At 36.5% G+C, this 15,179-nt stretch overlaps 1 protein-coding gene across 1 annotated transcript in view; it reads left to right on the top strand.

The window, feature by feature from the left end:
* Positions 1-15,179, top strand: part of Myo10A (unconventional myosin 10A) — a 257,780-nt gene that overhangs the window by 83,370 nt on the left and 159,231 nt on the right. Inside the window, exons 3-4 of the mRNA XM_085949682.1 lie at positions 6,088-6,921; positions 13,062-13,330. Coding sequence (XP_085805808.1) covers positions 6,088-6,921; positions 13,062-13,330 — 1,103 coding nt within the window. The remainder of the gene's footprint in view (positions 1-6,087; positions 6,922-13,061; positions 13,331-15,179) is intronic.

Raw genomic sequence — 15,179 nt, 5'->3', positions numbered from 1 at the left:
GAAATGGTGCACTTATCTGATTCCTCACGGCTCGTTGCACTGATATTCCACCAATTAAAAAAAGCGAAACCCAATACGAGTAGGTAATTGAAATGATAATACGATAACCCTAATTAGTTTCACTCGCTTTATAATGATATGGTGGAAAAATAGAGCGGGCAGCTTGCATGTCCAATATTACGCGAAAATCGCTTTTGACATGCATAAATTAATATCAAGAATGTGCTCGCAGTGATGGCTCGTGCACCGAGAAGAATGTGCCACGATTGTATTATACCTTGAGATCTACGAATTCTTCTCATTCGTACACGTTAGTTCCGTAGATGGAGTGCAGTGTGAACGGGAGTCGATCCAGGCACTAACCTTGATGTTGTTTTGCTTTATGGCTGGAGCAGGTCCTGAGTCATGCACTCATGCACTAGTATGCAAATGGTTATGTTTATCACTCGAACGATACACTGGGGTTTTGGGGTTAATGGTGACACTCGAAAAGATAGAGCAAGATAGGCAGTTTAGAGTCTAAACTGTCAAAAGGATAGTCAACCTTTTTATACATACCACCCACCGGTTCCACAGTAATGGTGATTTATAAAGTAGGGAAGTAACTTTACTTTATAAAATTTATAAAGCAGAGTTACACCAAGTTAAAGCATATAATAATAATTACTTACCAAATACTTTATGTCAGACTTTCTCTAAGTTTGGCAGAATAAATCTTTATAAAACAACTTACTATTATCTATCTATCTTTTAAATCTATCTTTTTATTTATACTTTGCATACATATAAGCATTAAGTCTGATGAAATTACATTTAATTAATTAAATTATTAGTAAGATCCCTGAGGCTGATGCTGCGAAGCTAAATACTGGATATCTGACTCAATTTTTGTGAGGAACAAACAAAGGTGTCCTCTTTCGGAAATATTCAGGCGGTTTCTTTCTTTGGCCATATACCTATGATTAACAGCACTTAAGCCTGATTCCACAAGATATGAGGTAGGAAAAGGTATCAATAAACTGAACTAAACTTATGCGAGGGCGATACAAGTAGTATATTTTCTGAAATTTAAATTGTCACGGGGAATTTTATTAAAACATAATGAACATGTTTTTAATACCCCTACCGCCCACCATGGAAGCTGGAACACCCACTAGTGGGCGGTAGGGACAGGTTGACTACACCTGGTTTAGACGGTTAACTTATTGTAAGAATTAACCACCTCAATACACAAATTTGATAAACTACCGTTGATTGCCGCCGACAGCAGCCTTGTGTATGGAATAGATGCGCTGAAGTGTTTTATATAAGGTATTTTTTGTACATCTAGGTCGTAAAATTTTATTGAGAACATTTCATAGACCAAATATTTAACACCTATGCTACCACGCGAAGTACATGATATGTAGCATGCAAACGGAAATTTATGTTGAAAAATGTAAATTGATTTCGTCTCATCACGCACCGCCACTGGATTCGTAGAGCCAAGTCGAAAATGTGGCTAATGAATACGGGTAGCCAAGAACGAGTTTGTTTACTGGTTCCGTTCAACTTTTATGGAAAAAATCAGTTTTGTTGTGATTCTCGATGTGAACGGACCGTATTGTTTATTTTTTGGCTAAGGGCGACTCGTGAATTGGGGTTAATTTCAGCTTTATGGGTCACATAAGATTGATTATTTAACTTTGCGATCGCGCAACATGGGGTATGTGACAATCATTTGCATTTCTCTATTAATTGATTATTATTTGTTTATAAAGTGCTGTGAATGCATGTACCATATTCCGCATATATTATATTGTTATATTTTCTAAAAAAAAGTTTATTTATTTATTAAATTAATGTGTACTTACATATATAATAAAGTTTAAAAAATATTAATACGCCTTGCGGATATAAAGTGAAATAATGAATTCTCTAAATTCGAAAGGGCCTTTGCTTATGTGTGTATTAATTTTTTTTTAAATATAGTGGTTTAAGTGAATTATTTCAGTAGGAAAGTGTGTGATTAATTTACCTGCTTATTAAGTTTTGATGTGGCAATCAAAGGTATTCTTATCGATGTGTCTACAACTGCGACATGTTGTTAACTTAAAATTGTATCTGTATGGGTAGATGATAAGTTATAATTACTTACACATATATTATATATATTAGGAAAACACTAACTTTTAAGTCGATTTACTCTGCTTATGCTCTTTAATCCCAAGCTTCTCAAATCTTTTTTTTTTGCGAGGGCAATCTTTGCTACTATTTATTTTACATAGTTTATTTTAACTGTGCGATGTAGTGAAATGATAAATTAGATAATATAATATATATTGTTATATGTGAAGTTAAACAAACTTAAAATAGCAGTATTGGACGTTGATGATTCGTTCACTCGTATGATGATGGTAGCAGAATGTAGAAGAAAATATATACACACAGAAACAAAACCATATAATATAACAGCATAGAATTACATTGTCAGAAATATATTATATTATTAACTTTCTAAGCTGATTTTTTTCATTTGTGGTAACTTTTATAAACTATCAAAACCGGTTTAGTCTTAGGAATTACAACAATATGTTATTAATTCATAAGCTGTAGAAGGCACTTGTATTTACCTACACTTTGGAAACCTGGACATAATTATTATCCGTCGTATATATTAGGCCCAAGGTCGTGCCACTAAGTTGCGATTTACGATGGTGGTGCTAGTTATTGATTATCTTCAAATGCAATGCGCCCTGTTCGCAATAAATTAAGGTTTTCGATTGTATTTCGTTCAATTTATTACCATTTATTTCAATGTCAAACAATCATCAGTTACCATATTGCATTTCGAAGTATGACCGATAACTAAAACTACGATCGAAGTTTACAGTTTTGTGTCACAGCCTGACTATAGTGGTGCTTGACATAGACCAACAGTGTTATGCTAATATGGTCTGTACGAAAATTGTAACGCAGTTATATAAATTCAGAGTGTGAGACTACGCTGGCTAGATCATGCAGAACGTAGAACTGGCAAAGAGTATAATGTCGATCAATTCGCTGACTAAATGGAGCTACTGATGACTGCCGTTTGCTTAGGCCTTAGGTTACCGGAAAATTTCTGTGATCTACACGAAGATTGGAAGACTGGACTGGCTATATCTTGTACAGAAGAGACAGGGCAAAAATCTGCTTATTATATGGATTTCTGTATGCTTGGGGTACCCGCTAAGTTCTGTGGTCTGTGCAGAGATTGCAGTACAGTTCTGTTAGTTAAGTTAAATGCAAATTGAGAGATCCTGCTAGTATTTACACTGCATGGAAACAGGCTCCATGAACTTCGTCTTGTTACCCGTTCAACATGTCCATGTGGCGGAGAAATACAGGACGCAAACCACATCTTCTGGGAATATCCTAAAATGTGTATGGAAAGGGAAGAGCTGGTCAAGTCGATTTAACCAGCTGTTGGGCCCATCAAACCGTCTGACCTGGTCACCACAATGGTCATTTTTGTTGCATTCAGAAGATTTGCGGCGTCATATTGCCAACGTGAAGATCTCTTCACTTTTTTATAATTTTTAATTTTTTCTCCACGTGCCCTCTCTCCCGTGGGTAATGTCAACTGAAAGTAATGTAAATTCAGTTAAAACATTTGAGTGCATGGTTACCTAAGTCTTGGGTAACTGCTCCTGAGACACCAAACGTAGGGTCACGTGATAGTCCGATTTTGACCGTGTGTTTGGTGGGGCCATTAACTTCAATGTATAGATGATAGTAAACCGGCGAAGAGAGTAATGCTTAGCCCAATAGATCGTTAAAGAACCTCTCCCATGGGTAATGTTAACTTAAAGTCATGTAAATTAAGTTAAAGCACATTTGTGTGTATGCTTACCTCAGTCTTGGGTAACTGCTCCTGAGACACCAAACGTGGCGTCACGTGATACGTCCGATTTTGATCATATGTGGTTTGATGGGGGCATTAACTTCAATATATTGATGACAGTAAACCGGCGAAGAGAGTGATGTTGAGTCCAATAGATCGTAAAAGAAGAAGCAAGCCAAAATTTTGATGGAGCTCAACACGATAGGTGGAGACACGCCGGCTCGTAGCGTTCTTGATAATGATAGAGCTGAAGAAAAAAATGGCGAATGGCCAGTAAGAATTTACAAAAATTTGATTTTGTGATAATATAATAAAACAATTAATAACGAAAGCGTCATGACGTAAAATCGATAGGCATATTGATAGCGTTTGTGTAGTTTATGTTATTGTAACAACCGGTAATGGTCATTTCTGGTTATGTTAAGAAATCAATTATGAAACTCTACAACATGCAAAGTTTGGAAACCGATCGTTTTCTTCACAACGTCGGTCAGAATAATATGTACATTTAATTAATTATTTTCTTTAATTAAATTGGCCACCTCCATTAACGAAGAATTTTCACTTTACTCTGTTCTAACATTGTTATTAAATCAAATATATTATAATAACGACACTTAACCAGGAAGTTTATACGGTTTGATAACACTAATGAGGAGAGATCGTCAAAGTATTGATAAGATAACTGAGATTTAATTTTATAGAATTGTATTAATTTCGATGTAAGTACGTATTAATTTTCTATTCTGCAAAAATATCAGACTAGCTCACAGAAGGTGCGATAATCGAATCATAGCTAAACTAAAATATTATGTAATACTAATTGACATCAGCGTATTATTTATTACGGTATAAAGTTAAATTGATCGGTAAAAAAGAAAATAAAAATGTTGGAGTGTCATATAAAGCGTAAAGGCCTCTAAGTGTAGATGGGTAAACCATATTGCTCGATGAAGGTATCATCGTTGGGCAAATCATGATACCCAATAGATGTTTATATCGCTAGCATATTATATTTCAATATGGAAATAACTCAAAAAACCTCGTTCCAAGATAATGGCGTTTGATTTTTTTTCATAAATTCTCATTTTAATTTTAAAGCCTTGATTTTAAGTCCTTTAAAATGTTTCTAAAATTAAGTTTAGTCAGTTTAATGGAATTCAGTAATGCACAAAGAAATTTCACAGTATTTAACCCAGACACATCAGTATATAGTTGAATTAATGATTAATCTCAGAAAGGGTTATTTGATTTATGGCACATTGAAGAAATTTATAACTCTTTTTTTTGCTGAATTATAAAAAGAAGACCTTTCTATATCGAATAGCATTATTAACTCAAAACCTTGAAATTTTGAGTAGGTAGTTTCCTTATTGAAATAAGGTAAGTATATATTATTATATAAAAACAGTGGGGACAGAAAGGAGAGCCTTACTCCCAATCTATTTGTGGGTGAAGGCCTCTCTATTCTTGTAGGCTCTTGGTCTTTTGTTGCCAAGTACATGCGCAGGTTACGCTAAACTGGACCATGTTATTGATACAGCTTTTCTTCGCCTGTAGGGCTATTCATATCTCTTAGGTACTACTGGATGACGTGATTTGTCCAGCGGTGATCTGTTCTTCGAGCGATATGTCTCTGGTTGTATGACAACATACCTACATGTGCTAAATGTTAGCCTTCCAATCTTCCAAGCACATTCTTCTTAGTGTAAGCGTATTCTACTGAAGTTTATCAGGGGTTATCTCGAAGATGCTGATGTAGATGTTATTAATATCTGTTCTGGAAGGTTGCGTTGAGTGTGCGTGACATGGCAATTTGATGCCAGAATGATACACAGTGATCGCATTTTCTTGTTTATATATTGTAGATATAAAGTTTGGGTAGACATAGCACTAATACAGGACTGATTTGAGGTTAAATGTTACTCGGAGCTGCGCGCGTAAATGGGCTACACTGTTGAAGGGCCGAAATGCAACTGATTTACTTACTGTCATTTCCTGTTCGTATTTATTGTCTATGCTATATAAATATAATGCGTCAATTATTGTAGGGTTGAGTAAACCTCTACAAGATTACCGAATACGTTGGGTGTCTTGATCTTGATGTGTGTTATCATTATCTATTCATTTATGTCACCATTTAATCTGACAATTTTTGCATGTCATTTTATCTTGAAGATTTAATGTCAAATCACTAATGTATTGTTTTTTTGTTCTTGCAGCCGCAAACGTTCACCCTGCAGAGCGGAGAGGGCGGAATACGCGCCCGGCGAGACCTCGGCGCCTCCGGTGTCGAGGACATGACCCGCCTGGACGACCTGCACGAAGCGGCGCTCCTCTGGAATCTCAAGCTCAGATACGAGAGGAACCTCGTCTACACGTACGCAGGCAGCATCCTGGTGGCCGTCAACCCTTACAAGATGTTCGATGACGCTTACGGCCTCGAGGTGGCGCAGCGCTACCGGGGCAAACTACCCGGCACCCTGCCGCCGCATCTCTTCGCGATAGGCGCTGCCGCCTACGCCAGACTACCGGAACCTCAAGCCGTAGTCATATCAGGAGAAAGTGGAGCAGGGAAGACGGAATCAACGAAATTAGTAGTGCAGTATTTAGCGGCAGTAGCCCCGCCGGCTAGAGGACAACCGCTTGTCCCTGAACAAATACTAGAAGCCGCGCCTTTATTAGAGGCTTTCGGTAATGCAAGAACTGCGAGAAACGACAACAGTTCTCGTTTCGGTAAATATCTTGAAGTGTTTTTTGAAAATGGTGCAATAGCTGGTGCCAGAGTGACGCAGTACCTTCTTGAAAAGTCAAGAATCGTGACCCAAGCGCCCGGCGAGAGAAACTATCATGTGTTTTATGAACTGTTGGCCGGTTTGAGCGAAGAGGAGAAACGGAAATACGGTCTGGTGGAAGCAGACAAGTATTTCTATTTGAACCAAGGTGGGGGTGATTGCAGTGCAGGAAGAGGAGGTGGTGGAGCCGATTGGGCTTCCCTGAGAGGTGCCATGCAGGTTTTGGGCGTTGGTGAACGAGAACAAGAAGGCATTGTCAAGGTGAGATTGAAATAAATTATTAATGTGGTTGTTTAATAATACTAGGTTTGTTCCCATATATTATGATTTGAGCCAATGATGTGAGTTTCCCCATCTCCACCCGCCATGTATATGCAGCCGCTGTTTGTGCACGGCCGCCTTCCATGACGCTATAAACGTGTCAGAATGAAAAGATTTTAGTGCCACACTTCTTTGTCCCGAAGCGATGCTGCACGGGACTGATGTAGCAGCTGCATGGTTTTCGCTTGATAGGACATGGCCCGGAATGCACATGCTGGCACGACCATCAAGACCCTGAACACGTCCTCTGGGACTGCCCGTTGATATTATCCGATTGATGTTAGCGTAGCTGTTTTCCAGGGTCTGTCCACACATGGGCCCGATTGGCCACGCCGACTTGATGTCAACCAATGCCAACTTTGAGGAATTTGAAAAATTTGCTGCGTAATATGGAATACGAAGTAATTCCGTTCCCTCATTAGATTTATCACTTTAAACTCCTGACTCCTCTGTTTCAGCAGAGTATCAGTACACGGGTACAGAGGACACTTCATGTCATTAAATATAAATGACGGCAGAGCAAGTCAAGATTGTTTTTATTTTCTAAAACTCTGATTTGAGCCAGCTTTTCATACACATGCGTGAATCCAAAACTAATTGCAACATTTCCATTTGGATCGTGTTCGAAACCTTGTACGTATGCAGTTCGCCGTATCACACTTCACCGTGAAATGATGTGTCGAAAATATATGGCAGTATATTAAAGACCGTCCAACCTCCTTGGTCGTATAGGACCTACTGGCATAAAATTCATGTCTAAATAAAACACGGTTCTTGTCAGTTTATACTTTTCAGCAAACAAATTTTGAAAATAGTCGATATATTGGATTATTTGTTAGGTTAGGTTAGGTTTTCATTCTTGAATTCATGAATTTTGCCAAAATCTGCAATGAAAATTGAATTAATGTTCATATTGAATCTAATAAAATTGGAGACCGTATAGTATACGGTCATCTCTTTCCGATAATAAAGCTCACGGCGAACTGTGCTACGGTGAAATGATTTACGTACAATTTACATGTAACCCATTTGGATAGGTTCTTGATAAAATTGGTATCATTCGAAAGCAGCTTGAACATCTGAAATTAAACTCATCACTGACTATCAATCGTTTGGTTGACTGTGGTCAGAATTGCGGGTGCAGAATTTAATACCTAAAAAGTGCACAACACTTCCTAGGACCTAGAGCCAGACCAATCCTACATGGTATCTAAACCTACAGATGAGTAGCTTCCCATTAGTCGTTGCCCCTTTTCTGAGTCTCGTGGTCTACGTGTGCAGAATGGAAAGTCCAGTTGTCACTGAGTTGGCTGAGCGGATTTTTCAACACCATTAAAGATCTAGTCGAATTATTGATTTCATCTATATGTCGCGAGGGTGCTCCACCTCTTTTACCGATACCGATTCACTGCGTCCAACTCAGCTGGTGTGTTGCCCATCAGGTGGCCATTATATATAATTAGCATGTTATTTAAATGTGATAATTAAATATTAATTAAAAGGTCCGCAGTGAATGGGTTTTAAGCAACCAATCATAAGTCTCTCCTGGTAATTACACTGCCAAAGAACTAAAGAGTTCGTCTCAGACAGATGGTTGAAAGTTTGCTCATCAATATAATATGAGTTTCAACCTATTTTTATACTACATATATCATTTTAGCCATTTTTTGCAACCCTGGTTTCGCCTCTCGGCATCTTCAGGTACTATGCTTACTCACCAATGTGAAATACACAATGCCAAAGAATACAGTTAACTCTAACTTATATAATAAATTAATACAATAAAATAGGTAAAAACTACCTATTAAGTCAATGATCACAATAAAAAAGAATACAACAAACAATTTATGAGTAGTTGAGGTATTTGTAAAAAATTCTACCTACGGCTTAAGCGTCGGCCTATAGCGTCATGGGTCCCAGGTTCGAATCCTGGGTCTGGCAAGTACCTACACATACCTATTGTTTTTCAATTTGTGCACGAGTCAGAGTATGGAGTCGGGATTTCTTTATTATCAATTGATGATGAAATGATTTGAAAAAAGTGGACAGAAAACACAACATTCAAAGACTGATCGGGGTATTTAACACAATTAAGCCAACGTCGACTCAAATTGAGCGCAATTTTTGCAACATCAGGGAATTTTGTATCTCAAAAGCGTACGTAATTAGCGATTGACAGTCTGTGTGATTTGATTTTCCATTTTAATAAGTAATGTTTTGAATTATTTTTGTTTACCTACTTGTATTTTGTTAATCTTCTAAATAAAGATAAATAATAAATGAAAAATCTAAATAAAGATAAATAAATAAATATCTCGTAAATAAATAAAATCATATTTTTTTGGAATTTGTCTGTTTTTACATTGATTTTAGGATTTTTACAGGTTTTTTTTTAAACTTCCCGATATCTCGAGAATTCTCGAGAATTATTTTCTGGAAATCCCGAATCTGGAGAATTCAAAATTTCATCATTTCGGGAAATCCCGAATCTCGGGAAATACCCAACTCTACTTATATGCAACGGTTTTTTTTATATATTCAACAAACCCATAAATAAATCCTGCAAATAATCCATTAGAATTTAAATTCAAATTCCATCAAAAATCGTCGGTCGATACTCGATAGTATTAATATTATTATTTTTTTCTTTACCTGAGTATCTTCTTTCCTTATTATTTATGAAGCTACCAATGACACACAATTCATAGTATAAGCATGCATGTTATCGGCGAATATAATATGTGTATGGCCTCGATTAATAATATATTTATGTTGTTCACCTTTTATTTTAAGACATTTTACATTTTTAATTTTCGAATTTAAATAAACCATGAATATCCATATGTGTGCGGAGTGGTGTTTTTGCACATTTTAATTAAGATGCATTTCGGTTTAGCATGCAAATCAATTAATCTTTCCTTTCATCTTAAAGAAGGAATATATTACTTTATTTAAATAAGAGAAAAAAAAATCTTTAATTACTGTCTTTCACTTTAAAGAAGTGACCATTATTGTCAACACTGATTAATAGTGATGGTAATTTGGTTATTAGAATTTGTAATTCTGATGATTTCTAAGTTTTGAATTTTTTTGTAATCTTGTCATGAGAAGATAAGAAGACGGCAACACACACGTCAATAACCCAAGCATGTAAAATGTAAATACATTAGAATCTATGAAATAAACGCGAATTACTTTAATCCAATATTAATGCCAATGTTTGTAGGTCCATACACAACATGAACGACTGACTTATTTACCACGTTTTTCTTAGCTCGTATTCTTGTTTGTCCGGTGGTTGTTTATCCAGTACAAATCTTGCAATCGATTTATAACTAACTTCCCGACTAGCTAGACATTTGAAACTTTTAGAATATATCAGAACACGATGCCAATGTATTCTTTTAATACTTTTAGCCATCTTTAAGTAGAATTGAATTCATTTTCAGTTAATTCTGTTTTGTATGAAAAGTTATTTCGGAAGAAATCCGTAATCCAATCCACTATTATTGGTTGCTAAGGGGGTGTTCCTAGCAACTAAATTATTAATATATACGTGCGTTACTATGGAAATCAAAATGACATTTCGGTATTCTATATTTGTTTGTTTGTTGCAAAATAGCAAAAAAATGATTTGTTGACAATTGCCTTATTTGTCCTAAATTATTAATACATAGAATTTTCAAGTTTATATGATTCAACAGAACATTTAAAAACGTGGTATATAAAAAGTTCTTTTTATCTTGTAATTATTTTTCTTCGTTGAAAAAACAATTGATGTAGTAGGTCCCTAGTTTCTACCAATAATTTATGGTTACGGCTAAATTGTCAACGATGGTAATAATTTGGTTATTGATATTTTTAATTGTAATTCTAATAACTTTTAATCAATGTTTTAATTGTTTGACAATATTTTTTAACTTCAAATATCATTGTGAGTACCTACGTAGTTGCGATCTATTTAGCTATTGCCTTTCAAGCTCTTCACGTTTTGTATGAAAGTTAGTACGTAACTAGACATGGGGTTCTTTTTTATTTACATATTTTCATATGCGTCAATCTCTATATAGAGGTTTTTTCAAAATCTACCTTTGGTTCTTGTAATTCTGATACCTTTCGCGCCAATATTTCAAACTATTCGACTTAGTTAAAAAATCTATCTACCGGAAAATTCACCGAGTTTTTTTTAAATATGATTCAGTCATCAATTTAAAAAAAAACCTTGTTTTTATTTCTTTAAAACATTGTCGACACTTTCCTATCAGAATAATATGTAATTTCGTCGATAAATCTAACGGCGTCTTAAAAAAAATCGGTGTGTGTACTTATATACGCGCGTTAGAAGTTATACTTCTTTGGCGTAACAAAACTTGTGATAAACTAGATTCTTTGACTAGCTCTTAATTATCTTGTTAAATTACACACTCAAGAAAAAGGACCGCTTATTGGAACGCCGTTGGTTTATTTCTATACACTTTAACTTATATTACTAAATTATATAATGGTTTCTCATTGTTTTTATTTTTAAAGTACCAACTGTCACTCTGATGTTTAATCGTTTGTTTACGTAAGGAATTGCAAATGGCCGACAATAATAAATTCGCTGCCTAGGCAACGGAACAATTCTAAACTATAATGTTATACTGTATCAGTGTTGCCATCTTTTTCTATGCTTATTATAGTACAAAGGCGTAAAAATTATAGTATTTCTGTAAAAAATATAGTACAGGAACATTTTTCGTCTGGAATCATTTAAAATTATAGTACGAGTATTTTGGCATATTTGGTGTAAAATTATAGTATGTTACATTTTTTGCGGAATCAAAATTATAGTATTGTACTATAATTATAGTACGGTTGGCAACACTGTACCTACTGTATAATCGTCACGATTGCAGTACCATACCGTGGCGTAAAGGTAGTTCGTTCGGCTGATAACCGAACAATCGGTGGTTCGAATCCAATCGAGTGCGTTTTTTTTCGTGTGAAAAAATAAATTATGTGTTACATGTCACACGCCAAAAATACACTCTGATCTGATTTTCCAAACGCGCTAAGAGAAGTATAACTTAAAATGCTTATTGATAGTTAGTAGATAAAATACCAACACTTGCATACGTATTTTTTCACGATAGAGCGGTATCACAATTATTTTAAAATACCGAACTATTAAAATAACTTGCTAATTGTTAAATCATAAGTTATCTTACAAAAAATAGAATTCCCGGGATTAAAAACTATGGTATCCAATAGCCAGACTAGCTTCCTGGTTTTAGGCTGCCACGTAAACGAAACGTGGGTGTCTGAGCAGAATACAGTAAAGATATTGATTTCTGATGTTTTTTTTACCGTTTTTACTATTTCTCTGTCTTCCTACCCATCGGACCGTCCGACCTGGTCGCCACAAAGGCCAAGTTTATAGCATTTAAAAAAATTACGACGTCTTATTGCGGACATGAAGATCTCGTGTGTATGTCCGTTTTGTTTCAGCTTTGTTTTTTGTATTGTATAATATATACCATTAAATTAATTTATTTGCGTTAATTCTCCATGATTTTCTCTTACATGGCACCTATTAAATTACGTCATTCAGTAAACTCAGTCAAAGCTCACTTTAGAGCGTTGGGTATCTGCTCCTAAAACATTACCACGCGTAAAAATTGCTGATGTTTCACAACCCCAAACGTAGGGGTCGTGATATGCTTGATTAAGACCGAGTGTGGTGCGGTGCGGGCTAGTTTGAAGAGTTTGTCTTCCTACAAGGCCGTCTACAGTAATAAATGACGAATTCCGGCGGTAGTGCTAAACTTCTAATGCGGCGTGGTAACCTGTTCATAGTACCTAAATGAAAAGTTTCGATTGCATATTTCGTTCATATTAATTAACGTATTAGTTTATTTTTTAATATGAAATACTCATGATTTTCTATAAACAGTTTCTCATATTGCATTCGAATTATAACCAATAACCAGTACTTCGATCAAATTTCACAGTTTCAACAATATAGTGGCCATTTGTTTTCCTATTGCCGTATGATTATATTATTACATTTCCACTAAATCAAATTCGTTCCCTCGCAGGTACTAGCGACCATCCTTCATCTGGGTAACGTCTACTTCCACCGGCGCCAGCTTCGCCATGGACAGGAAGGCGTAGAGGTCGGTTCAGAGGCCGAAGTAAGATGGGCAGCTCACCTGCTCCAGGTACCAGCCGATGGATTGAGGCGCGCATTGACTGCGAGGCTTACGGAGGCCAGGGCCGAGAGGGTGCACACTCCGCTGGCCATCGATCAGGCGCTGGACAAGCGAGACGCCTTTGCGAAGGCACTGTACTCTGCGCTATTCAATTGGTAAGAATTTTATTTGCTTTCCTTAGTAGCTTTAAATTTCTTCTTGTTCTTCTGTTTATGTGCGGTGCAAGATTATGCAGGATAATGTCTTCCAAGGGATGAGTTCTACACTTTGTATCCCTTATGTCAAGTCTTTATAACAACAACTCTGCCACAATAAATGTGAATGATGTAAAATCCGAAAAAGTGTAATAGGGAGTTCACCAGGAATGTATCATATCCAAATTTATATGGTGAATGTAGAGAATTGGGAAAACGATGTTAGTGTTGTAGATAAAGCTTTCTAGTTTGAGATGACTATCCACTGGTGTCACTGGGTTGAAAAAAAGCAAACTGACGGGCTGGAAGAAAAACATAAATCTAATATGAAACTGATGGTCATAATTATAATATCGTAATAATACTTGTTGGCGCTTTTAGCAGTGGACTGTAATTTGAAGTTGATGCTGGTTGGTGGATTACGAATCTAGGGGGGGGAGTTATACAGGATGCCAGACACTGGCCTTTTATGTTGAGAGGGCTGGCGCCGGCCGGGCGGAAGCCGGTTCGGTGTTCACGCACTCACCTACTGGTAAACGGACGGTTCGCAATGTCACTGTCACGGTTTCACTTGGTTTTGGCATGAATGATGTTGAAAAGTTCAGGATGGACGATATACGCGACGTTCGCTCAAACCGTATCAGATTTAGCGCAACGAAGGTCAAACATGTGCGTTTTGAGTCACTCTGTGATTAACGACGGTTAAGCTATAACAAGCCCGCACGCGAGCACTTTCTTGATGTCACTTGAGGTAACTGAATGTTATTTGCAATCACGGTCGTCTCATGACCCGTAACTGCTAGTCGCCCTGGTCTTGCGATAATAATAAATAAGGATTCGAGGGTAGGTGGGAAGAAAGGATGAATGTGACCATAATTAGCCCAACCAATACTATTCCGAAAACCCAGTCTGATGCTGAAAACTCTTGGGTATCTTGAGTCAAGCATATCTGACAAAGGCGGTTGGTGACTGATGCCTTTCAAAAAGAGAATAACAAAAAATGCCACGTTGCAACTGCAACCAATTTTGAACAACAAAAATATTACCAAAACCACTAAAATGCGTCAAAAATGCAAAATTGGTAGCACTAAACTGAAATGAACAAGCAATAAGAAGTCAAGACGTCAAAAGATAAAGATAGGCGAACCGATTTTTAATTTGAAATATGTGGTAAATGTTGATAAATTCTCCTGCCTGTATAATTATAGGCTGCCAGAATATTCCCGTAAAGATATATCGGAAAAAGCTTAGAATGATGTAGGAAAGACAATGGGTTTGACTGTTTGAGGTTATGAGGTTTTTTTTATTGTAAGTGGGTTTCAGTAGCGCCGTGTGCGAAGTATCAGTCATTGGCGAGTTTATAAGTTCCATCAGCAACCAGTTTGTCGGATTTTAGTATTTCCTTGAGCGAAGGGCCTTACAGTATGACACCGTACATCGTTCCTCGTGGAAACCAGGTCGCTACAGCCGTTCTGCTCAACCGGATGTCTCGGAATAGTCCGTCTTTCGAATGAATAACGTATTGTTAATATTTTAAAATTAATATTTCCGGCGGAAGTTAAATAAAATTTACACTCGAAGTAAACATGGCGAGCGTGATATATGTTTTTATTTTTTAATACTAACGATGTTGTCCATATATTTGAATTCGTTTCGGTAAGGCCGCGGTGAATAAACCGTGAAAATACGGAAGGTGCTGGCTCAGTAGACCTTTTTTATTCCGGAAATATTAATTGTTTTATAATAATACTTGCGTAAAATTATAAGGGAAGTCCGGGCAATGTGAATACGTTAAAGACCCTGGTGGTGT

Source organism: Rhyacophila brunnea, unplaced genomic scaffold (assembly GCF_057557595.1).
Source record: "Rhyacophila brunnea isolate RB1 unplaced genomic scaffold, BYU_Rbru_1.0 scaffold_22, whole genome shotgun sequence".
Lineage (NCBI taxonomy): Eukaryota > Metazoa > Arthropoda > Insecta > Trichoptera > Rhyacophilidae > Rhyacophila > Rhyacophila brunnea.
This window is presented reverse-complemented; position numbering and strand designations above follow the sequence as displayed.